Source organism: Stegostoma tigrinum, chromosome 27, assembly GCF_030684315.1.
Source record: "Stegostoma tigrinum isolate sSteTig4 chromosome 27, sSteTig4.hap1, whole genome shotgun sequence".
NCBI lineage: Eukaryota > Metazoa > Chordata > Chondrichthyes > Orectolobiformes > Stegostomatidae > Stegostoma > Stegostoma tigrinum.
The window spans coordinates 28685980-28710868 of NC_081380.1; the positions used below are offsets into that span (position 1 = coordinate 28685980).

At 40.9% G+C, this 24889-nt stretch overlaps 1 protein-coding gene across 4 annotated transcripts in view; it reads right to left on the reverse strand.

Moving 5' to 3' along the window:
* Window positions 1–24889, reverse strand: part of LOC125464660 (seizure protein 6 homolog) — an 853304-nt gene that overhangs the window by 108749 nt on the left and 719666 nt on the right. For all 4 annotated transcript variants that reach the window (XM_059655252.1, XM_059655251.1, XM_059655253.1 and 1 more), the window contains one exon: window positions 15790–15928. In XM_059655252.1, the coding sequence (XP_059511235.1) occupies window positions 15790–15928 (139 nt within the window). The remainder of the gene's footprint in view (window positions 1–15789; window positions 15929–24889) is intronic.

A 24889-nucleotide genomic window follows, 5' to 3' on the forward strand; every position in this document is an offset into this window, starting at 1 on the left:
AACTGTTTCTTTCAATTCCTGGTCTTGAAAGCGTGGTAGCTTCTTCCTTGATTAGAGAGACAACTGAGCTGAGCTTTCTCAGTTTTGAATAACCCTTTGAAGGTTTTTACCAACTCTTCTGGTTTGGAACTTTCAAACTAAATTTCTAATATGAGATACGCTATTTTCTAATTATTTTGAATTTACTCCTTTCTCTTGGAGAAACTGTTTCATGCATTCAATTTCAACCAGTGCTTCTGCAAACTGAAAAATAAACTTTCCAAGCTATGGGTTCTCCCCTCAAAATGTCCTGACCTTTCTTAACGAAAAGCAAGCTAATGCTCCTCAATTTCCCTGTCCATACACAAAGCTCTACAAATACAAACAAATCCTGATTATAACTCCAGAGATCTCCTCTTTGACACTGGTTAAAAAAAAATCCTCCAGAAATACCTGACAACTTTATCATTAAAACATCTCAAACCAACAGATTGAAATCTACATGACACCAGTTGCAAATTCAAACTCTGAAATAACTGATATGAATGTATATGTATCATACACCTTACCTCACACAACATACACTCTTCCATCGACCAGTGAACAGTGACAGCAGTGCATACCATTTAAAAGTTTTTCACCAGTAACTCACAAAGACTCCTTTAATAGTATCCAAACCTACATATGGGCAGCAGATTCGTGCTAGCATCACCACTTGGAAGCTCTCCTCCAAGACACATACCACCCAAACTTAGAACTGTATCAATGTTGCTGGGTCCAAATCCTGGAACTCACTTACTAACAGCACCATGAGTATACCAGCCCTCATGGACAGCAGCGGCTCAAGAACGTGGCTCATCATCACTTCCTTCTGGACAACAAGGGATGGCCAATAATGTTGGCCCAAATAGCGTTACCCACATTCTCTGAATGACTAAAATAGTTTTGAAATTCAGTTATAAGTACTATCCTCTTCATTTCATTCATTTTCCAGCAAAGCAAATTTCCAAAATGTCCCTTTTCATTGGTGGAAAATCGAGTAATAGGTGAGACACAGAGTTTGGAACAAAAAGCTGAGATTTTGTATTTTGCATCCTATGTACTGAGAGTGGGGCATGTTCAGCGATGACTGTCTGAGTTCATTCCCCCCTGAGAAAACTTGCCAGATCAAGCACCAAGCAGCTTGTTAAGATCTGTCTAATGAGGTACAGGTCTCAATGTTGAAGACCTGCCTCACTAGAAGCTGCTAGCTTCTGGGTTCTAGAGCCTGGTGCTGGAGGCCTGGTCTTCAGGTATGGGGATTTCTCAGGTAGGAAGCGAGGGGTAACAACACTCATCACCTGGAATCTCAAAGTTCTGGCTTGAATGTAACTGCTGGTTGCTCCACTTTTAGGAACTCTGACCAGTGTTGAAGTTTGAATGCTGATAATTTTTAAAGTGGCAAATCCATCTCCTTAGAGGGAGTTAGTTACTCAGCTCTTTCTTGTTGTTGACTAAAATTAAAAATCTGTTTTAAGACTGGAGCCCTCCCCGTACTTGCCTGCTTTTAATGGTTAACATGTTCCCTGTTAACATTATTTCTCTCCAAACTGGAAGATTGTTTCCAGCACTTTCTTTTTGTTTATGTCCTATATTTCTTTTAATATTTGTGACGTACCTCCTACATTCCTGTGACTTAGGTTATTGCTCCATGCTCCATTTAAGCCCACATTTCATGGTACCTGGTTGTTCAGCTATTTCTACTTTCCATTGGTGGAATGCCTCAATAATAAAGAATGGAGCTGCCACTAGATAATGATGGAGGACGACAGACTGGTGCCATGGATCAGTGATAGCAGCTGGTTCTGCTGACTGTTGGGGGTTTTCCTATTGCAACAGACAGCTGCAGTGGTCTTTCCTTGGCTTTCCGGCTGGCTATGGTTTAGTGAGTTTCATGGGCAAGTGCCACAATATGAGTTTCTCTCATATGTTGTGCTATGAGTTGAGGTTGTCCTTTTCGTTTAGATCCAACTATAGCTGAATCAACATCTAATTTACAGACAGCTCAAGTCAATTTGATTAAAAGCATGCCATAAATTGCCAGTTCACTTCACTTAATGGAGATGTTTGCTTCTAAAAGTGATAGTATATTAATTAAATTGACAGCTTATTTCAGAATGCCATTTATTATGCGCATGCTTTGCAACACACTTGCCATAGCAATATGTAAATGAGTAAGTCCTAATTAAAAAACGAACAAATTAGTTGCATGAATAATCCATCAATTTAGATTTTATAGGTCACGCATCTACAGTTGTCACATGAGCTGAAAATTATATAGACCATTCATTTTGACTACTTTGCATAACTGACTATACTCAAACAGACAATTTTCTTCATTCATTGCCAAACCTGTACTTAGCTATGAATTGAGGAAACACTCTGATGTATATTCCCTTGATTCTAAAACATTAATGTCCATTTTAGGTTATAATACAAAAACAAAGAATTGTGGGTGCCGGGAATCTAAAACAAAAGCACAAAATGCTAGCGACCCCTAGCTAGTGTGGCAGCATCTTTAGAGAAAAAACAAAGTTAGTGTTTCAAGTGCAGTGACCCTTCTTTAGAACAGTTCTGACAATGGGTCACAGGACTCAAAATGTTAACTGTTTTTCTCTCTACAGATGATGCCAGACCTGCTGAGTTTCTCCATTACTTTCTGTTTTTATCTTAGAATATAAAATGTTGGGTATAATTTAGTGTCATTGCCAAGCTGGTCTCCAGCTGTGCACACGTCTTACCCAAGATACTTACTGAAATCTCAAGGCTCGTGCACAATTCAATTTCAACAATTATATCCCTTCTTTCCATCACCTAACTTTGAGATAACTCCGCCAAGGTCAGTATCCTGTCACCAAGTCACCATTTATTTACTCTTGGTGTCCTTGACACTGATCCAGCTCCCTTAGAACCAGCTCTCAGAGTGAGCAGGGTATTTGACACTCTTGTTCTTATCTGTCAGGCAGGGCTCCCTGATTAAACCAGATTAACAGCCCCAGTTAAGGAACTCATATTCTGGCTGGCTTTGTTACAATCACTAAAACTTTGGAGGGACTAACAACTGGCATCTTGTGGTTATGTTAAGTGCTAACCAATATACTCCCTGTTGTGAGTGTGAGGGTCTGTCTGGTTAACATTGAGAGGGGATGAACCAAATGTGAGTCTTAACATGAAAAACACTTGTCATTACAAGTATTGGTTTACTGCATGATGGCAGTAGTAATAAATTATATTGACTAATTAGAAATAATTCGCAAGACTATCTGGAGTCAGAGATAACAGGTCCCACACTTTTGGGAACTAATGTGGCATTGTTCGTTTTCCACCCAAATCTGCAATAATATCATTAGCAGTCTAAAACAGTAAACCTTTCAGAATTGTTACCTTACACAACATTGACTACACTCATCAATGCAGCTTGTAGCTGTTTATTTTAAATCTCCTGTTGAGAGACTAATTATTGCATTTATATGCCAACTCCAGAAACTGCAGTCAATCAAAATCACTCAAACTGAATATAATCTTAATGGTTTTACACCACACAGATTAAATTATTGCATTGGCTAATTTGCACATCTCTCATTTTACGTGAGCACAAACTTTCTTTTTATCAGGGAAATGTGCAGGAGAATCAATCTCTGGGTAGTTGGACACATTAGTCTTCCCTTATATGTGTACCAGGTTAATTATGAAGTCACGCGTTTAGGATTTTTCAATGAATACATGATGTGAATTGATTAGTCAATGATGGTATCCAACCATTTGGATATTTGTTGGGAGTCACCTGGAATCAAATACTGGTGATTACTCATCAAAGTTTTGCTGTTGACAATACGGGAGGTGAAATTGGCCCTTGTATGCATGGCTAATTACACAGAGCAATACTTTCACTGGTCAGACAAAAAGTATAGGTTCATCTCTTTTCATTCTGAATTCTTGGAGTGCCAAGATCCCCGGTCAACCATTGGATAAAGACAACTTGACCAACTATTGGATTGAAGTCAGGATTCCTGGTTAAGCATGGGTTAAAATCAGGACCTGTGGTCAGATACCACTACCAGTATTCAGCTGAACGGTAATGCCGCTAAAATAAATCCTAATATGGTTGGAAGTCAATTATCTGCAGTCCAATTTTCAGGCAAAAACATCTTATCAACCCTCTGCACAGCCTATTGAAACAATCTCTTTCTGTTCGATATCAAGTACATTCACACCCCAAGAAAGATTAATGAAAAGTGAAATACTGCAAGTGCTGCAAATAAGAAAACAGCAAGAGATAGCAGGTACTGCAGATACTGGAGAATCTGAGATAACAAGGTGTAGAGCTGGATGAACACAGCGGGCCAAGCAGCATCAGAGGAGCAGAAGGGCCTAGGCCCGAAACGTCAGCCTTCCTGCTCCTCTGATGCTGCTTGGCCTGTTGTGTTCATCCAGCTCTACACCTTGTTATCTAAGAAGACAGCAAGTTGGATCTGCCTCAAACAGGTTATTCATTGTCTGTGCGGTGAAGTCAACACTTTGATTTTATAATTCTTCATAGTGGGATATGATTATCAGAGGGATCAGAAAAAAATGTGAGAGGAGGGAAAAGTCTAAAGAGCAAACAAGCGGAAGAATTATTAGTTAAATAGTTGGTAGACAACAAACTAGTTTTTCTCCCCCCATACAATCTCTACAATGTGGAAACAGGCCATTTGGCCCAACAGGTCTACACCCACTCTCCGAACAGCATCCCACCCAGATTCACCCTCTCCACCTTCACCCTATCCCTGTAACCCTGCATTTACCATGGCTAATCCACCCAACCCGCACATCCCTAGACACAATGGGCAATTTAGCACAACCAATCCACTCTAGCCCACACATCTTTGGGCTGTGGGAGCTAACCAGAGCAACCTGGAGGAAGCCCATGCAGACAGGAGAATGTGCAAACTCCACATAACAGCTGCCTGAGGGTGGAATTGAGCCTGGGTCCCTGGTACTGTGAGGCAGTGGTGCTAATAACCATGCTGAGCTACTCTGCTGCCCCACGGGGAAGAATTACACTGAAGAAGAGTCATATCAGACTCAAAATGTTAGATGTGTTTCTCTCTGCACAGATGCTGCCAGACCTTTTGCACTTCACTTTCTGTCTACATCTTTGCTTGCTGAACATAGCAATATATTTCTGTGTCTCTTATTTTTTTTCAGTTTTGAAGATATTGCAGACATCAATTGTTTCTGTAGGGGCTGACTGACCTGCCATGTGATTCCTAGAAGAATCAGATTTCTTTATTGGCTTTGAAATTGCTTTCATTTGAAATCAAAACAGATTTGCACCAAATAGGGTGCATCAAAACCTGGAAAGTTTGTACTGTACCTCCTTAAAATAAATGCTTCACTCTGTCAAGGAACAAAGGTCAAGTCCTAAAAAGTGACCATGTAATCTGCTGCAACGTTCTTCCATGCATATTTTCATTCTGCCTCTCATTTCTATCCTGTCTGGAAGGTAATTTCAGATATTTTATATTAGTATGAGAAGAAGTATTTTTGAGGTCTTGCTATAAATTTACTCTTCTCTGTTTCACTATTATTTTCTCTGAACCTACAGCACATTTTCATCTGAAGTAACTTTCAGGATTTGACACATACAAACCATTCATTGTGCTAAATAGTTTAATTGTCTTCTTTAAAGACAACAATTGATTTACTTTACATGTTTCCCTTGAAAGTGTCTCTGCATCTTCAGTGTTTGCACAATTGCAGTTAAAAGTGTGATCCAAACAGTATAATTTTATAAGCTCAGATTAACTGTAGTTGAAGCACTCTGTATAAGCACTAGCCAAGAATCTCAAAATTTTATTAACTTTCTAATTGCACTATCTCATTTGATGTTGGCAATCTCCAGCCAACGCCAACAATATATTGACACAAATTACCTGACTCTTCTTCATAAGACCATAAGATACTGGAGCAGAATTAGGTCATTTGGCCCATTGAATCTGCTCCACCTTCGATCCTGGTTGATATGTTTCTCAATCCCATTTCCCTGCTTTCTTTCCATAACCCTGGATCCACTTACTAGTCAACAACTTATCTACATCTGTGATAATGGGAACTGCAGATGCTGGAGAATCCAAGATAATAAAATGTGAGGCTGGATGAACACAGCAGGCCAAGCAGCATCCCAGGAGCACAAAAGCTGACGTTTCGGGCCTAGACCCTTCATCAGAGACCTCTCTGATGAAGGGTCTAGGCCTGGAACGTCAGCTTTTGTGCTCCTGGGATGCTGCTTGGTCTGCTGTGTTCATCCAGCCTCACATTTTATTAACTTATCTACATCTGTCTTAATTACACTCAATTACTTGGCCTCGACAGCTTTGTGGGGCAATGAGCTCCACTGATTCACTTCCCTCTGGCCAAAGAAATTCCTCCCCAAACTTAGTTCTGAGTCAAGGGTTGTCTACTTGCTCTCAGGCTGTGCCCTTATGTGCTAGTCTTTCCTAATTGTGGAAGTATATTTTCCATATCCACTCTATCCAGGCTTCTCAGTATATCGGTAAGTTTCAATCAGATTCATTTCATCCTTCTAAACTCTGAATGGGCAATCAAATCTTACCAATGTCAGAGGTCAGGCTAATTGGCCTGTAGTTTCCCATCTTATACCTTCCTCCCTTCTTGATCATTGTTATAACATTAAACATTTTTTAGTCCTCTGGAACCCTCCTTGATTCCACTGATTCCTGAAAGATCACCACCAAGTGCCTGTACAATCACCTAAGCTATCTCCTTCAGAACCCTGGCATGTAGTCCATTTGGTCTGTATGACTAATCCACCTTCAGACCTTTCAGCTTCCGCAGCAGCTTCTCCTTACTGATGACCACTATACTCAGCTCTGCCCCTGACTTTCTTAATGTTCTGACATACTGTTGGTGTCTTTCATTATGAAAACTGATGTAAAGTACCTATTCAGTTCCTCTGCCATTTCCTTGCTCCCCATTACTTCTTCTTCAGTTTCATGTTCTAGTAGTCCGATGTCTATTCTTGCTTCTTTATTGCTTCTTACATACCTGAAAAAAACCCTGCGATCTTCTTTTATATTACTCATATTTCATCTTCTCACCCCAATCCCTCTTATTGCTTTTTAAATTATCCTCTGCTGGTTTTCAAAGGCTTCCCAATCCTCTGGTTTTCTACTAATCTGTCCTGGCTTCCCTTGTCAGCCTCATTCTCACTTTCATGTTTTTCTTCTTCCTTAGGATGGATTTCTGCTGTGCCTCTTGAATTACGCCAGAAGCTCCTGCCATTCCTGCTCTACTATCTTCCTCACTTCCAAAAAACACTGGCTAGATCCTCCCTCATGTCACTGTAGTTACCTTTATTCAATTCTAATATCATTACATCTGATTCAGTCTTCTCTCTCTAAGACTGCTGGGAGAATTCTATCATGTTATGGTTACTGTCCCCTCGTGGTTCCTTCATCTTAAGCTCCCAAATCAAATCTGCCTCATCATACCTCACTAAATTTAGAATTACCCGTTCCCTCATGGGCTCAACTACAAGCTGCTCCAAAAACAATCTCATAGACATCACACAAATTCCTCTTCTTGAGATCTGGTACCAACCTGATTTTCCCAGTCCAGCTGCATATTGAAGTCTCCCATGGGTACTGTAATAGTACTTTTCTGACATGCCTTTTCTATCCCCCGATTTATTTTCTTCCCCACATCCTGCATACTCTGAGGACGTCTGTACATAACTTCCCTCAGGGTCTTTCTTCCTTTGCGGTTCCTCAATTCTACCCACATGGCTTCTACATCTTCCGACTCAAATCACTTCTTGCTATCGATTTGATTTCATTTCTTATCAACAAGGCAACCCCACCCTCTCAGCCCAGACATAATGGGAACTGCAGATGCTGGGGAATCCGAGATAACAAAGTGTGGAGCTGGATGAACACGGCAGGCCAAGCAGTATCTTAGGGGCATAAAAGCTGCTCTCAGCCCATCTGCCTGTCCTTTCAATGGCATGTGTGTCCTTAGATATTTCATTTCCAGCTCTGATACTCTTGAAGCCACGAGTCCGTGATATCCACAACATCGCACCTGCTAATTTCAATCAGTGCTACAAATTTGTTTATCTTGTTCCATATATTGCGTGCACTTAAGTACAATACTCTCAGTCCTACTTTGAATCCCCCCTTCTCATAGTTGACTCTTTATCTGCTGTGTCTGAAGTTAGATTCCTGAGCCTTTCCATACTCTCTGACATAAGAGTCATAGAACTGTACAGCATGGAATCTAGCCCTTCAGTCCAATTTGTCCATCAGATATCCTGAATAAACCTCGTCCCATTTGCCAGCATTTGGCCCATATCCCTGAAAACTCTTCTTATTCATATAGCCATCCCGATGTCTTTTAAATGTTGTTATTGTACCAGCCTCCACCACTTCCTCTGGCAGCTCATTCCATACAAACGCCACCCTCTGCATGAAAAAGTTTCCCCTTAGGTCCCTTTAAGTCTTTCCCCTAAACCTATGCCCTCTAGTTTTGGATGCCCCCATCCCAGGGAAAAGATCTTGTCTATTCACTCTATCGATGCCACTCATGATTTTATAAACATCCATGAGGTCACCCCTCAGCCTTTGAAGCTCCAAGGAAAACAGCCCCAGTCTATTTAGCCTCTCCCTATAGCTCAAACCCTCCAACCCTGGCAACATCCTTTTAAATCTTTTCTGAACCATTTCAAGTTTTGCTACATCTTTCTGTTGCAGAGAGATTAGAATTGCATGCAGCATTCCAAATGTGGCATAATCAATGTCTTGTGCAGTCACAATATTACCTTCCAACTCATGAACATGGCCTCAGCCGTGATCTTGGGTTCATGTAACGCTACATGTAACCCCACCATTTTGTTCTTTATTTGTAAAATCTTCCTTACTGTTTTGTTTTGACACCATCACCTTGATAACTTGCTGTGATCTCTCTACCTTGATTAGTTTGTACAGTTTTGGATTTCTTGTTACTTTTTGGTTAGATCCTCAGCATGTGAGTCTTATTCCTGTCATGTTATTCCAGCCATTTGGTTTGTTTCCAGCACCACCTTATTTCTAATTTTTTATAATTATCTCTTTGCCTCAATTAATTGGATTATAGGTCATCCCTTCACTTGCTATTCAGCTGTTAAAATTTTACTCACACCGTCTGACACTTTCGATCACCTGCAGAGACTTATTATTCACCTTATCAATGCTCCACTCGCAGCATTTGTATGATCTTTTGATCTCTTTGCCGATAAATTATGTGTCTGTGTGGTTCTCTTCACTTTACCTGTTGAAGGAGCAGCACTCTGAAAGCTTGTGATTTCAAATAAATCTTTTGGGCTATAACCTCATGTTGTGTGACTTCTGACCAATTCTCACTGATTGTGGACTATAGGTCAGGAAGTTGAGGATCCCCTTACGGAGGTGGGAGCCAAGGGCTACGTCTCGGAGTTTAGAGATCGAGTTTGTTTGGAATTATAGTGTGGATCATGGAACTGTAGTCAATAAGTAGGAACCTGACACAGGTATCCTTGTTATCCAGATGTTCCAGGGATGGGTGCAGGGCAAGGGATATGGTGTCTGCTGTGACTTGTTGTGCTGGTAGATGAGTTGCACAGTATCAAGACAATTTGGTAGGCTTGAGTTAATGTGAGTTATGACTACCCTCTTGAAGCACTTCATACTAATGGAGGTCAGACCCACCAGTGTTAGTCATTGAGGCACGCTACATGATTTTTCTTTGGTACTGGGATGATGGTGGTCTTCTTGAAACGGTTGGGGACTTCAGATCGAAGTATGGAGAGGTTAAAGATGTCTGTGAATACTCCCGTCAGCTGGACTGCACAGGATCTGAATGCATGGCCAGGGACTCCATCCAGGCTATTAAAATGTGAGGCTGGATGAACACAGCAGGCCAAGCAGCATCTCAGGAGCACAAAAGCTGACGTTTCGGGCCTAGACCCTTCATCAGAGAGGGGTTGGGGTGAGGGTTCTGGAATAAATAGGGAGAGAGGGGGAGGCGGACCGAAGATGGAGAGAAAAGAAGATAGGTGGAGAGAGTATAGGTGGGGAGGTAGGGAGGGGATAGGTCAGTCCAGGGAAGACGGACAGGTCAAGGAGGTGGGATGAGGTTAGTAGGTAGATGGGGGTGCGGCTTGGGGTGGGAGGAAGGGATGGGTGAGAGGAAGAACCGGTTAGGGAGGCAGAGACAGGTTGGACTGGTTTTGGGATGCAGTGGGTGGAGGGGAAGAGCTGAGCTGGTTGTGTGGTGCAGTGGGGGGAGGGGACGAACTGGGCTGGTTTAGGGATGCAGTAGGGGAAGGGGAGATTTTGAAACTGGTGAAGTCCACATTGATACCATTAGGCTGCGGGGTTCCCAGGCGGAATATGAGTTGCTGTTCCTGCAACCTTCGGGTGGCATCATTGTGGCACTGCAGGAGGCCCACGATGGACATGTCATCAAGAGAATGGGAGGGGGAGTGGAAATGGTTTGCGATTGGGAGGTGCAGTTGTTTGTTGCGAACTGAGCAGAGGTGTTCTGCAAAGCGGTCCCCAAGATCCATCCAGGCTAGTCGCTTTTTGAGAGCCCACTCTCAAGAAGGCCAATTCAATGTGTATCTGAGGCTGTTGGGACAGGTGACATTGTTTAGATGACCCTCTGTTCAAAGCGAGCATAGAATGCATTGAGCTTGTTGGGTAGGGATGTACTGTTGTCCGCGATTCTGTTAGACTTCGCTTTGTAGACCATTATCATCACACGTTCATAGAACCCCTACAGTGTGGAAACAGGCCCTTCGGCCCAACAAGTGCACACTGAACCTCAGAGCATCCCACCCAGAGCAATTCCCCTGTAACCACCTAATCTACACATCCTTGAACACTATGGACAATTTAGCATGGCCAATCCCCCTAACCTGCACATCCTTGGACTGTAGGAGGAAACACATTAAGACATGGGTCGAACATGCAAACTCCACACAGACAGACGTCCGAGAGTGGAATCAAACTGGAGTCCCTGGCACTGTGAGGCAGCAGTGCTAACCACTGAGCCTCTGTGCTCCTCCTTGTCGTGTAAGCCTTGCCACAAATGACAGGTGTCTGTGTGGTTAGTCTGGGTCAAATGTTTAGTTTGGTATTATAAACCAAGTTTAGTTTATATAAAGTTTAATTTGGCCATTTAGTATGGCTCTTGGCTTCTCTCATGGCCTTTAAAAGGTTGTACCTGGATTTCCTGGATAGGTGAAAGTAACCTGACCAGAATGCCTCAGACTTGTGTTTCAGTAGGGAGTGGACCTTCCACTTCATCCATGATTTTCAGTTGGGAGCATTTGGATCAATGTCTTCAGCACACATCCTTCTGCACACTTATTAATGCAGCCTGTAACAGCAGTGACATAGTTGTTTGGGTTGGCAGCAGAGTTCTTGAGTATGGGCCAGTTCACTGGCTCTAAACATTCCCATAGAAGCCCTCCTGTTGTCTCAGACCAACACTGCACTATTTTCTGTATTGGGTTCTCATGGTTCATTTTCTGCTTGTATGCTCGGAGGAGGAGCACAGTGTTGTGGTCTGATTTTCCAAAATGCAGATGGGGAATAGAGCAGTAGGCATCTTTGATGTGTGTATAGCAATGGTCAAGGATGATTGGACCTCTGGGGCTATAGGAGATGTGTTGATGGTACTTTGGTAGCATGTTCTTGAGGTTGGTCTGGTGGAAGTCAATGGCTACGATGAACAAAGCTTCAGGGTATTCTGTCTCAAGACTGTTTTTAGCGTTGTACACTTTGTTAAGTGCACTCTTCAGTGCCGCATGAGGTGGGATATCGATCGCTGACCCTCGTGGATTCACATTGCAGTAAAATACCAGTAGGGTGCTCACTATTTTTCTCATGGATAAATCCTGGTGAGCCAGGATATACAGCACCAGCATATATTCAGAAAATGACCCTCATCATCTCAGTCTGCATTAAATGTTAGCTGCTATTGTCTGTCCATCTGCAAAAGTGTTCAAAAATTCCTCCGACAACTTCTAAGTGAAATAACAGCGTTTGTTTTGCCCCTCTCAGCATCGTCCAAGCATTTGTTTTCAGAATCTGGACCATTTATGTAAGCATTGTTGGATGCCATTCAACAATTCTTGCAATCAAACACCTCCCTCTCCTGAGCAATATGATCCTGTCATAACTTTTATCCACTCCCCATGTGGCATTTGGGCTCCCATGGCTTTCAGCTTGCTTAGCAAATTTAATTAATGACAGTGATGAAGCAGTTCATGTGTTGGAATTAACATTATTAACCACATTTTGCCTGAACTTCTGGAATGAAGAATTCAGTGAACAAATTTAATTCCTTTTCCTCATTCTTAAATTTCTCTTTTATTAAACTATTTTATCTTCAGATCTATGTTTCCATTAGATCTGATATTTTACAGTCATTAAAATTTAAGCTCCTCTTAATCATTCCTTTGATCCCTCAGGACCCATCTGATGATTTAAAGGTGGGGACCACGTGAAAATAAACTGGTTTCCAATCGGCTGAAACATACTTGCAATGTTTACGACAGTAGGAGGGCTCTAGTGACACAGTGGCAGTGCTCCTACCACTGGACCAGGAACATAGGCTCAAGTTCCACCTGCTCCAGAGGGGTGTTAATAACATCTCTAAACAGATTGATTCAGAAAATACCTAAGGCCAGTTTGGTCTTTATGGGCCATTTGCCTGAAGAGGTCAACCTTTTGATTGTTTTATTATGCATCTCCCCGAAAATCTTCCTTAAGTTCTCAAAGCTATTTTGCGGCTACGACTCTTCACATGTTAGTCTTAACAGTTAATGCTGATATATTTTTCCAACTCTCTAGACATTAGAATGAACGTGGTGCTGTTCTCATCTCACGTACATACTTTCTGTTACTGCCCTTGGACAACAGGACAGAGCGGGAAACATGCCCGGTTTTCCGCTTTCCGTCCTCAGGGATGAGTATAACAGACTGAGGTGTCCTCATTACAGCTGCCTGTGCTGTGATTAGTGCAAGTAGTTCAGTCCCTCGGCAGAGAGGCAATCCCCTCAGGAATTGTGGAGTTTAAAACATTTTACAATGCTTGACAGAAACTCTGCATGCTTTGGAGAAAAACCAAGCAGGCGGACTGAGCTACATGGCTATATGATGTGTAAACGAGGTGAATAGGAGTAGAGATACACAGTGTGGAGCTTGAGGAACACGGCAGGCCAGGCAGCTTCAGAGGAGCAGGAAAGTTGATGTTTCGGTTCGGGAAGAAGGGTCTTGACCCAAAACATTAACTTTCCTGCTCCCCTGATGCTGCCTGGCCTGTTGTGTTTCTCCGGCTCCACACTGCATTATCTCTGACTCCAGCATCAGCACTTCTTGCTATCTCTGAATAGGAGTAGGCTGTTCACTCCTTCGAGCTGCTCTGTCATTTAATAAGATCATGACTGAACTGATTATAACCTCAAGTCCACGTTCCTGCCTACCCCAATAAGTTTTCACCTCCTTGCTTACCAGGAATCTATCCACCTCTGCCTTAAAAATATTCAAAGTTACCTCTTCTCCCCTAGATTTTTAGCTTCAAAGATTCAAAAAAATTCTCTGAGAAAAAAGAATTTATATCTCTGCTTCAAATGGATAAGTCTTATTTAGAAACAGAATTGTTGGTCTTTGCAGAATTAAAAAAATCTGGGTTTAAAAGATTGCAATTTGAAATTGAGCAGAGAGAAAGTGGACCTGCTTTACTTTTTTAATAACTTAACCTTAAGCACATTTCTTGTGTCATGTCTGTAAACGTCTGCAGTCACAAACCTCTTCTCCTCACTTTCCAATCCTGCTAGCAATCAGTAAATTGATCAGACATCTTTCAATGACCCAGCATTGCCATTAATAGCTGCATAACAGAAATTCAGCCCAATAATTTCAACTGTCAGGTAAAACTGTAGGTCCTGTTTCTGGTAACCTTTCCAATGGGACGCAAGCTCCCACCATAGTCAACTCCAAATGAATACAGACCTGGCAGGAGTTTAATATGGATCCATTTTCAGAGCAGTGGAATTGTTTCTGGAATGGTCAAAATGAGAGCGAGGAAATTGGGTAGAGGTGTGCATTGATTTTCCTGCCTGTGTTGGGTACAACTTAATTTTACTGTCAATCTTCAACAAAAAATTGAGACGGTTGGGAATTGTATTGAAGGAAGTTGCACAGTTTCGCTGATTCCACTGTGTGAGAACTGCTGTGTACTGATTCTGCTCACATCAAATGGGCAATAAAGCCAAGCCTTATTAATTCAGACTGCTTGATGACTGGAATTTACACTGTGTAATTTTCCTTTGGATATTTTCTTCTGATTACTAGATCTTTTTAATTGAACAGATGTTTTGTTTCTAACCAAAAGTGGAAATCAATTGAAGTGTACTTTTCTATGCATGTTTGCTGAAGGAGTAAGGTTTAAGGTAACAGGAGGAGATCTCCACTGCATGAACACAGTCTACACCTCATCTGAGTCACATAACCATTTGTACTAAGATAGACGTATTGACTGGGAAATGTCTCAGGTCAAAGTCTTCAGAGGTTCCGTTTCACTGGTATGACAGAACCAGCTGGTTGGGCAACAGCCAGAATGTGCATGCTTTCACACTAACCTTGGAGTGTTAAGTCGCCGGCTCATTTCAATTTACAAGGACTTCAACAAGATTGGGGAAATGACAATGGACCAATACACCAATCAAGTCCTTGATGTGTTACTTACCAGTGAAAACACTTCCATGACTTCATGGTACGAGGATGAGTACTTTACAGAGGGTGCTGAGAAAAGGTTAGAATCACACCATCTTACAGTGCAAAAAGGTAACCATTTAACCCTTCATGCTTGTGCTGGCTCTGTCCAATTTAGACCCAGCTTTTCTCCATGATCCCTGGCCTTTTACTGAATTCCCAAGTACGCCGTGATTTCACCTCTATCTGTGCTACTTGTACAATTTTCTGACTTCTCAGTTTGACAAGTGCTATCATTTGAAACATTTGTGCAGATTCTTCTGTTTACTCTGAAATTCAAGAAGATCTCATTATTTTGATCCAAAGAATGAACATCACAGCAAGATTTGGTGCAAAGGTTGCTGAAAAAAAGCTGTTTAAGAAATAGATCATAAATGGGAGAAGCAGCTGAACTTTGACATCATCACTGCATCATGGTTCTGCCCCTCTGGACTAAGCCAGAGGTCAGCTCTCCCTCTTTCTTTTAGGACACTTTTTGACATATGCCTCTCCCTAAACTTCCAGACTACCTATTACTGCACGTCTTAATGGCTCAGTGTCCAAATCTGTTTGCTTGATCCTGTTAGATGTAGTGGAGCATTTTACTACACTGCACAAATGCAAATTGTTCTAACTAGAAAGGGAGATGGAAAATGCTGAAGTCCACAGCACATCACACGTTCACAAGATTGTCTGCATTCAAACTGCTCACAAGTCTTAACGGTTAACAGCTCCCATTTGCATTCAGTTTGCACAGGCTCCATCTAGGTCTGGTGAAACTAAATGTGCAATTCCCAAGCCATTTGTTTCAGTCACCAAGATGTCATGATTCACATAAAAGGTTCATTTGAGCGAGGTGGTACAATACTCCTGCCAATACTTTCAGGAAAAGTGAGACAAGAGTGAAAAATAGCAATCTAATGAGAAATTATGTGGACTATAGCTATGGTACGATAAGTGCTCAGTGTACTTTGCTCCAGTTTGCACTTACACCTGCAGATCCAGCATTATCCGTTTGTCTTCCTCCACGTGTATACCCCAAATGCAGTCCTGACCCTTGTCATAGGCTTCTGGCCAATTTGGAGACAGCACAACTCCAGCAGAGTCTGTAATCTCCCCACTGCAGACAGCTGTGAGTCAAAACAACACTGTCAAGTATCTTCAAGCAACTAAAAAATAAATCTCAGTCATTACATACATTCTCTTAACAATGTAAAACCATCAAGGCACTCCCTAACTATTTGGTGCTAATGCTAAAATGACTTGCATCTCCTCATTGTCATTTATTTGAAGTGATTTCCTGAATGGAAATTTAAAAACCCTTAACTATCATTTTTAAGAATGTGTTTACCTATCTTCTTATTCCTATTTTAATTGATTTCTCTTAACTGTAATCACAGAAGTGTCAGTCTAAATGCTTTGCTAACCATTTAGCTTGAAATATTGCAACAACCATTTCAAAAGGCATCACATTTTACACTGACTGCCTGTGCTAAATTTAACAGTTACCAGAATGGTAAGTAGGATTGTTTCAGTCAAAGCCAATCTAGATCTCCATAGAGAGTAGGTGGAAGTTGATGCACAATTGCAGCATGAAATTCTGACATGGGATTTTGGAGGTAGAATGCACAAACAAGAGTGAAACCATTCAGGGTAGGCTTGGCACTCTTGACCATCTCTAAGTAACCAATTAAAGACCGATTCTTGGAGCACATTCCCCAGTCCATTTCTTAATGGTGATATTAATGGTTGGAGGGTGATATTTATTGGCTGGCAAGGATATGGCGTAGCTGCACCATTTGACTGAATGCTCATTCTTAGGTCTAGTGTCTATTTTCCTGGCTTTCCAGATCTCAGTAACATTAGTGTGGTGACAGCCCAGTTCAGGACAGGCAGAAATTCATTTGTTGGAGAGAGAGGGGCTGTCACATCTGATAAAACGCTTCAAAGACATATAGAGACGGTGAACTGTTTTGTAAGTTTATGGGATCATGCAAGGTTTATTGTTTAAATTTTTCTCTCACAAACGCAATCTATTGGCAATAAAGTGACTGAGGGAACTCAAAAGCGTTGTTTCTTATTCAAATGATTTTTTTCAGCATGAAGTAGAAGTCTGACATTCACTTATCATTTATCCTGATTTTATGCTTTATCAGACGATAAGTTCAATAATGCATTGTATCAATTAAAGTACCATTCAGCAACAAAATTTGCAATATATTCTACTGTATACATGGGTCCAAGGAACAGGGTGCAGAATAAATAGCTGTTAAAATTAAACAGAGGAAGGGAAGAACACAACTAGCGAAAGGACTCTTGTTATTTTGTCTGATTTATGTTCACCATTCCTCTGCCATAATATGTAACTCCTCAAACTCTGATTTCCCTCCACCTCTACTTAATTGCACAAGAGGGGCCTGCGCATTGACCTTTATGTTTCCTCTGTTACATAAAGAGGTTAGTCTTTATTTTTTATTTCTCTGCACAACAATGTAAGAATTATGGGAAATTATACATCAAAAGACAACTGGTGATAAATGTCACACACTTTTCCATTTTACTACCTCCCATCCCAGGTGATTAACATCTCTTCTGTCAATAATTTTACAGGAGAAGTCTGTGATCAGTATAAAATATGAATTTATTCTCCAGGTCTTCCCATGACAATTCCACGAGCTTAACTCATGGAATCATAGACTCAGAGTGCTACAGCACTGAGATGGGCCCTTCGGCCCAAACAGGTTCATGCTGACCAAAATTTCCCTGCACTTGGCCCACACCCTTCTAAACCTTTCCTACTTATGTATTCGTCCAAATGCCTTTTAAATGTTGTTAATGCACCTGCCTCAACCACATCCACTGGCAGCTTATTCCACACACGTACCACTCTCAGGTTCCCATGTATTCCTTTCCCTCTTACCTTAAACTGATGCCCTCTAGTCCTTGACTCCCATCCCTGGGAAAAAGAGTGAGTGCATTCACCCTATGCCTCTCATGATCTTATACACTTCTATGAGATCCCTCCTCGGTCTCCTTCACTCTAAAGAAAAATGTCTTAGCTTGTCTGACCTCTGCCTAAAACTCAGTCCCTTGACTCCTGGCAACATCCTTGTAAATTTCTTCTGCTCTCTTTCCAGCTTAATAACATCCTTTCTATCACAAGGAGACCAAAATTGAACACAATAGTCCAAGTGCAACCTCACCAATATCCTGTAGAACTGCAACATAACTACCCACCTTCTGTACTCAGTGCCCTGACTGATGAAGGTCACTGTGCCAAAAGCCGTCTTCACATTCCTGTCTATCAATGACTTGACTTTCAGAGAGCTATGTACCTGTACTCCAAGGTCCGTCTGTTCCACTGCACTCCTTAAGGTCCTACAATTAAGCATGAAACCCCTACCTTAATGTGACTTTCCAAAATGCAACACTTCACACTTATCTACATTTGCCATTTCTCGCCCTACTTCCCCAGCTGATCAAGATCCTGCAGCAATTTCTGATCACCTTCCTCACTATCCAAATTACCGCATATTTTAGTGTCACCCGCAACTAATTATGCTTTTACATTCTCATCCAAATCATTCATTATAGATAACAAACAACAATGGGCCAAGCATTGATTCCGAGGTACAACACTGGTCACAGGCTTCCAGTCTGACAAGCATCCTTCCACTAGTACTCTCTGCCTCCTACAATCAAACCAATTTTGTATCCAATTTGCCAATTCATACAATCTAACATTCCAGAGCAGCCTACCATGTGGAACCTTATCAAAGACCTTACTAAGATACATAGAGACTATGTCGACTGCCCTGTCCTCATCATTTGTCACTTCAGCAAAGAACTCTAACCAATTACCCAGGAGAGATGTTAGGCTCACTGGTCTATAACTCCTAGGTTTTTCTTTGCAGCCCTTCTTAAATAAGGGCACAAAATTTGCTACCCTCCCAATTTCTGGGACCTCACTCATGGCTAATAATGATGTAACTCTAGCCTTTTGGATGCTTTCTGCCCAGCCATGCAAAACATGCTCTGCTCTAAGCAATCGTCTGCAGAAAACACATTCTAGCAAACCATTCTCTAATCTCTCACTTCTGAATTAATACATATACCCAACATCTTATGTATTCCAGCATCCACTTGTGCCAATCAGTCAACCATTCATCCAGTGCCTGTGCTGTAAGCAGTTCACAGCCAGTCTCCACATCTACAATCAAAACACAGCAGTAATTTAAACTTCCCGTGCTGTTCTGTGGTCACCTCAGTTCTGCTCAGTTTTAAATGTCATCAGTCCACTGCAAGCTTCTATTTGATATTTGGGATAGGACTCTTGCAAGAGATAAAAACGATGACAGAAAATGACATCCCACTAACCTTGAATGCAGCTTTTTGTCTTCTTTATTACAACAAACATACTTGACATTGTGGGTATTATTGATCTTACTGTTTTATACAACCAGGATTTCCCACAACTCAGCTTTAACTGTATTACAGGAGGTTTCAGCACATGATTTCTAACTTCTACTCCCATACTCCAACTGCTGGTTGATTGACAAGTTAATCAACAATGATGGCTGCAATTCCCTGAGTGGCAAGAAACTACTCCATCTAACCATGATGAGATTTTATAGTTAGTGTGCATAAATCCCAGATCAGCATTTCATCCTGGATCCACACTGGGTTTCCAGTCTAAATGTGGTACTGCTGCCAGGCCCACTGCTTGTAGCACAGCTGGGTGTCTGGAATTATAGTGAATGAGTGAACTGTGGTGAGAATCTCTGAATAGGCTGAGTGGAAACGAGTGCATTAAGTAGAAAACTGGGGAAATAACATCTTTGTGAGCTGCGGGGTGGGGAGGATGCATTTCATATTGTTATAAGAAAATTGTAGTGATTGTCACAAGGTCAGCAAGGTGGATCTCATATAATAGGAGTTCAATTGGACCAAGTTAGTAGCCCCAATCAGGGACCCCTGGCTGACTGATACAAACCAGACTTTCAGAGGTTCTGTTCACTCTGAGAGTTGGCTCTGAGGAAGCCAGATCAGTGTCAAGGACTATGCATGTGTAAATAAAGGGTGACTTGGTAAGGGGATACCAGCTTCTGTGGAATTATTTTAGAAAGGGTATCTCTGCAACTTTTAGATAGAAAGGATGGTTATCAGTGGAGAAATAGGAAGAGGAGTGTGAACAGTTTATTACTTGAAAATTATTGAAGAAATCTTTTTGGCTTGTGAAAATGCTGGCATACACTTATCTACTCAACTGAATTCTTTTCCACATGAAATGTCAAAAATCAGCAGTGGAAGAGGAAGCAGAATCTAGATGTGAGAATACTGAAGGTTTCAATTTGAATTTGTGGCTACAATTTTTTCAATTCCTTCATCATAATTTGTGTATTTGCATAAAGAACACTTGCATATGTTATACATCCTAGTCCATCCTCTGCTTTAAGAATGTTTGTCTTGTATTTTTCTTATTTCTTTTTGTAGGTTTATTTTGCATCTTTGATTTTCTCATTACTTGAAGTGTCTAATGCACAACTTATGAATATTAATATACTCTCTTCTTCATTAGTTTTAGAATATTCATTTATATTATCTTTCCTGCCGAAGCCCTCCACACCAGTTTAAAGTCTGAATGCCCTATTTATCCTTCCTGACAGAACATTGGTCAGAAAGAACCCATTGCAATAGTAGAGTTCTTTCCTGTTCATTAGTGGTGCCAGTGTTCCATGAAATGGAATTCCTTTCTTACATACTTCTTCAACTATACAGTCATAACTTTAAGGCCATTATCTCTGACAATTTGCACATGACTTGGCTGCTAATCCAGAGATTAAAACTCTTGGGTTTTGAACTTAGCTCCACGCTGGACAGGCTATTGTCTGTCTACGCTGTTGTTCCCAATGTGGCCCACAGAGACTGAGCACTTTTCCTCTCTCTCTAATATCCTTTAAAGCCATGAAAAAGAAAATAGGTGCAAGACTAGGCCATTCAACCCTCAAGCCTGCTCCACTTTCCAAAACATGGGTGATCATTGATCTCAAGACCATTTTCCTAGGCTATCCCTTATCCTTTGATGTCAATGGTATCTAGAAATTGATCAATCAATATCTTGACCAATGCCTGAGCTTCCAGAGTCCTCTGGAGTACAGAATTCCAAAGATTCACCACTCTCTGAGTGAAAAAATTGCTCCTCCTCTTTCTAAATGACTTGTTCCTTATTTGGAACTATTTTCCCCTGTCTAGCCATTGTTCGTTCCCATAACCAGGGGAAACATCCTTTCTGCATTTATGCTGTCAAACCACTTTAAGAATTTTGTATGTTTCAGTGAGATCATCTCTCAATCTGCTCAATTCTAGAAACTACAGGCCCAAGGTCCTCAATCTGTCCTCTTAAGACAGTTGTCCAGTGCCAAAAATCAATCTGATGAACCTCCATTGCATTTCCTCTATGGAAAGTTTATTCTTCTTCACATAAGGAGAATAAAAGTGCACACAACACTCCAGGTACAGACTCACTAATGCTTATAGAATTGAAACAATTAATCGTCACTCCTATATGTAGACCTTACAAAACTTCCAACACACCATTTGCCTTTCGAATTGCTTATTGCACTGGCATGCTCAATTTCAGTGACTTATATACAGGGAAACCAGCCATCTTTGAACTTCAACACTTCCCAATTTTTTTTACCATTTAAGAAATACTCTGCACCTTTGTTCCTCCTATCAAAACGGATAACCTCACATTTACCCACATTGTTTTACATTTGCCGTGTTCTTGCCCACTCATACAACCTGTACAAATCTCCTTGAAGCCTCCTTGCATCATCATCATAAAATATACTTGAGTCTTGTTTTCTGCCATTCACCAATTTGAAAGTATCACATTTGTTTGTCATTGAAATAGACTATTAATGTTTGGCAAGCACTGATCCTTGCATTACCCTGCTACTTAAGCCTGGCAACTTCAGAATGACCCATTCATTTCTATTCGATATTACCCATAATCTAGTGTGGTCCAATTTTGATTACTAACCTCCTGTGTGGGACCTTACTCGAGTTTTCTGAGAATTCAATACACTGGTTCCCCTGATCTACTCTGCGAGTAACATCTTCTGAAAATGTTAAAAATGATTTCCCCTTTATAAATCCATGTTGACTCTGCATGGTCAGATTGTTATTTTCTAGTTCCCAGTTATCACATCCTTCAAAATTGATTCAATATTTTTTTCTCCTACTGCCATCAAGCAATCAGGATTGTAGTTTTCCAGTCTCTCCTTCCTTGCTTTCTTCCTGTAGGTACCACTTCGGCATCTATAGAATTTTGAAAGATGACCACCAGTATATCCACCATCTCTATAGCAACATATTCTGAGCTGTAGATTATCAGTTCCTGGGGATTCCTCAACTTTCAGTCCCATTAATTAATCTAATGCTACATGTTACATGAATATTAATTTATTTCAGTTCCTCATTCTCATGAGTCCCTTGGATATCTATTATTTCTGAAAGATTTCTTGTCCCTTCCTCCATAAAGACAGGCCCAAAGTAATTATTTACCTTTTCTACCATTTTCCTATGCCTGCTTTAAATTTACCTAGAATGGGCTCACATTTGTTACAGAGTCATACAGCATGGAAACAGACCCTTTGGTCCAATTTGTCCATGCCTACCAGGTTTTCTAAACTGACCAAGTCCCATTTGCCTGCTTTTGGCCTATATCTGAGGGGCCTTATGAAATGCATTATCCTTCTTAGAAGCCTAGTATGGATGCCATCAGGTCCTAGGTATTTGAATTTTAATCTCAGAGGCTTCTCCAGTTCTCTTCCTTTGTCTTGTTCATCACTGGGTTACTCTCTATTTCTGGTATGCAACTTGCGATTCCTAAGGTAAAGTCAGACAAATAGAAGATAAATTTTTGGGTAATTTCCTCAGTTCTCATGATAATTCCTGCTGTCTCTTCTTCTAACAGATTGCCATTTACTTTAGGTACCCTCTGCCTTTTTCTAAACTTGTAAAATACCTTACAATCAATTAGTTTGCTGTCATTTTATATTTTTCCCCTTGTTTTAAAACAAGTTTTGCTAGTTTCTAAAACAGTCCCAATCTCCACTCTTATAATTACTTTTTGTAACATTCTAAGCTTCTTCTATTAACTTAATACCACCATTAGCCTCCTTATCTGGCATGGTTGGGTCTTTCTCACTGAAGTTTTCTCAATGAATTTTGCTGAAACTTCTGAATTGTTTCTTCAAACGCTCCCCACTGTTCCTTTACTGCCACACCTTGTATTCTATTTATACAATTAACCTGAGCTAACTCCCCCTTCACACTTACGTAATTGGCAGTTCAGATTTTTACTTGTGATGGAAAAATGCAGATTTCAAATTATACGCATAATTCCACTGTATTCTGATTATGCCACAGTGAATATTTTAGTGTGGCATTACTAAATAATTCTAACTCTCTGCACAAAACTAGATTTGAATTAGTTTTACCCTTCATTGGTTCAGCATGTTGCTGCCCCCTTGGTCACCGTTTAATCATGTCTGTATTATGCCACTACTCTGTCTTTGTGCATCTTACCATAAATGTTTTGTGCAACCAGGAGTTCTGAAGAAGGGTCATTGGATCTGAAATGTTAACTTTATTTTTTCTCCACAGATGTCGCCAAACCCGCAATTTGTTTTTGTTAGTCCAGGTGTATATCAAAATCAATCATCCCCACTACGTATTAGCCTTAATATCAGATGATTACTTTGTTCTCTAATCTTATCAACTCCTCTTCCTTTCAATTCCCTTTATGGTGCAATCTCTAACTTCAGTTCTGTATTCCACAGCCATATAATGCTCTGAGTGGAATCTTTTTCCTTCCCTTGATTTCACATCTTTGAATCATAGAATTTTACAGTACAGAAGGCAGCTATTCGACCCATCGTGCTCCCGCAAGAGCTACCCTGCTAGTCCCACTCCCCAGCCCCTTCTCCATACCCCTCTAATTTTATCACTTTCAAATACATATCCAACTCTCTCCTACTGTATCTGCCTCTGCCAATCTCCCTGGGAGTGCATTCCAATTCCTGACTACTCTTTTTTATAAAGAAGGTTGTTCATCTCACTCCTGGCTCTCTTGCCAACAATCCTGAAATTCTAATCCCTAGTTACTAATATAACAACTCGTGGAAACTGAATATTCTCTTTACCCTGTCAAAGTTGCTCATAATTTTGAATGCCTCAATGAAGTGACCTCTTCATCTTCTGCTCCAAAGAGAAAAGACCCAAGCTCTATCTAAAATCCTTAATTCCTGGTATTGTTCCAGTAAATCTCCTTAACTCCGTCCAGGACTTCAACATTCTTTTTTAAAGGAGGTGCCCAGAATTGCACACAATACTCCAAATGTAATCTGACCAATGATTTGTACAGGTGCAGCATCACTTCCTTATTTTTATGCTCTTATACCTCTATTTATAAATCCCAAGGATCCCACAAAGCTCCTTAACAACTATTTCAACTTGCCTGGTCACCCTCAGAGAATCATGCATGTGAACCCTGCCGTCCTTCTGCTCCTATATTCCCCACAAAGTTGTACTGGTGAGCTTGCATTGTGTCTCCATGTTTCTTCTACCAAAATGAATGACCTCTCATTTCTATGCGTTGAAATTCATTTGCCAGGTGTTTGCTCATTTGGCCAACTTGTCAATGTCCTTCTGAAGTTCTCAGTGTCTATTCTCCCTAGCTTATCTGCAAATGTAGTGATTTTGCCCTCAGCACTCACCTCCAAATCTTTAATTTAAATCATTTAATGCAACAGTCCTAACAGCGATCACTGGGGGACATCACTTTCACTTCATCTCCAATCTGAGAAATGCCTACTCATACCGACCCTCTGTTTCCTACCTTTTAGCCAATTTCTAATCCTTGCTGCCAAGGACCCAACAATCCCGAATATTTTTAATTTGCTATCCAACTTGCCAATGTGGTACCATATCAAATGCTTTCTGAAAGTCCAAATATACAATATCCACAGCAGAACCCTCGTCCACAGCTTGCGTCATATGTGGCCTGCCTTTGACAAAGTCAT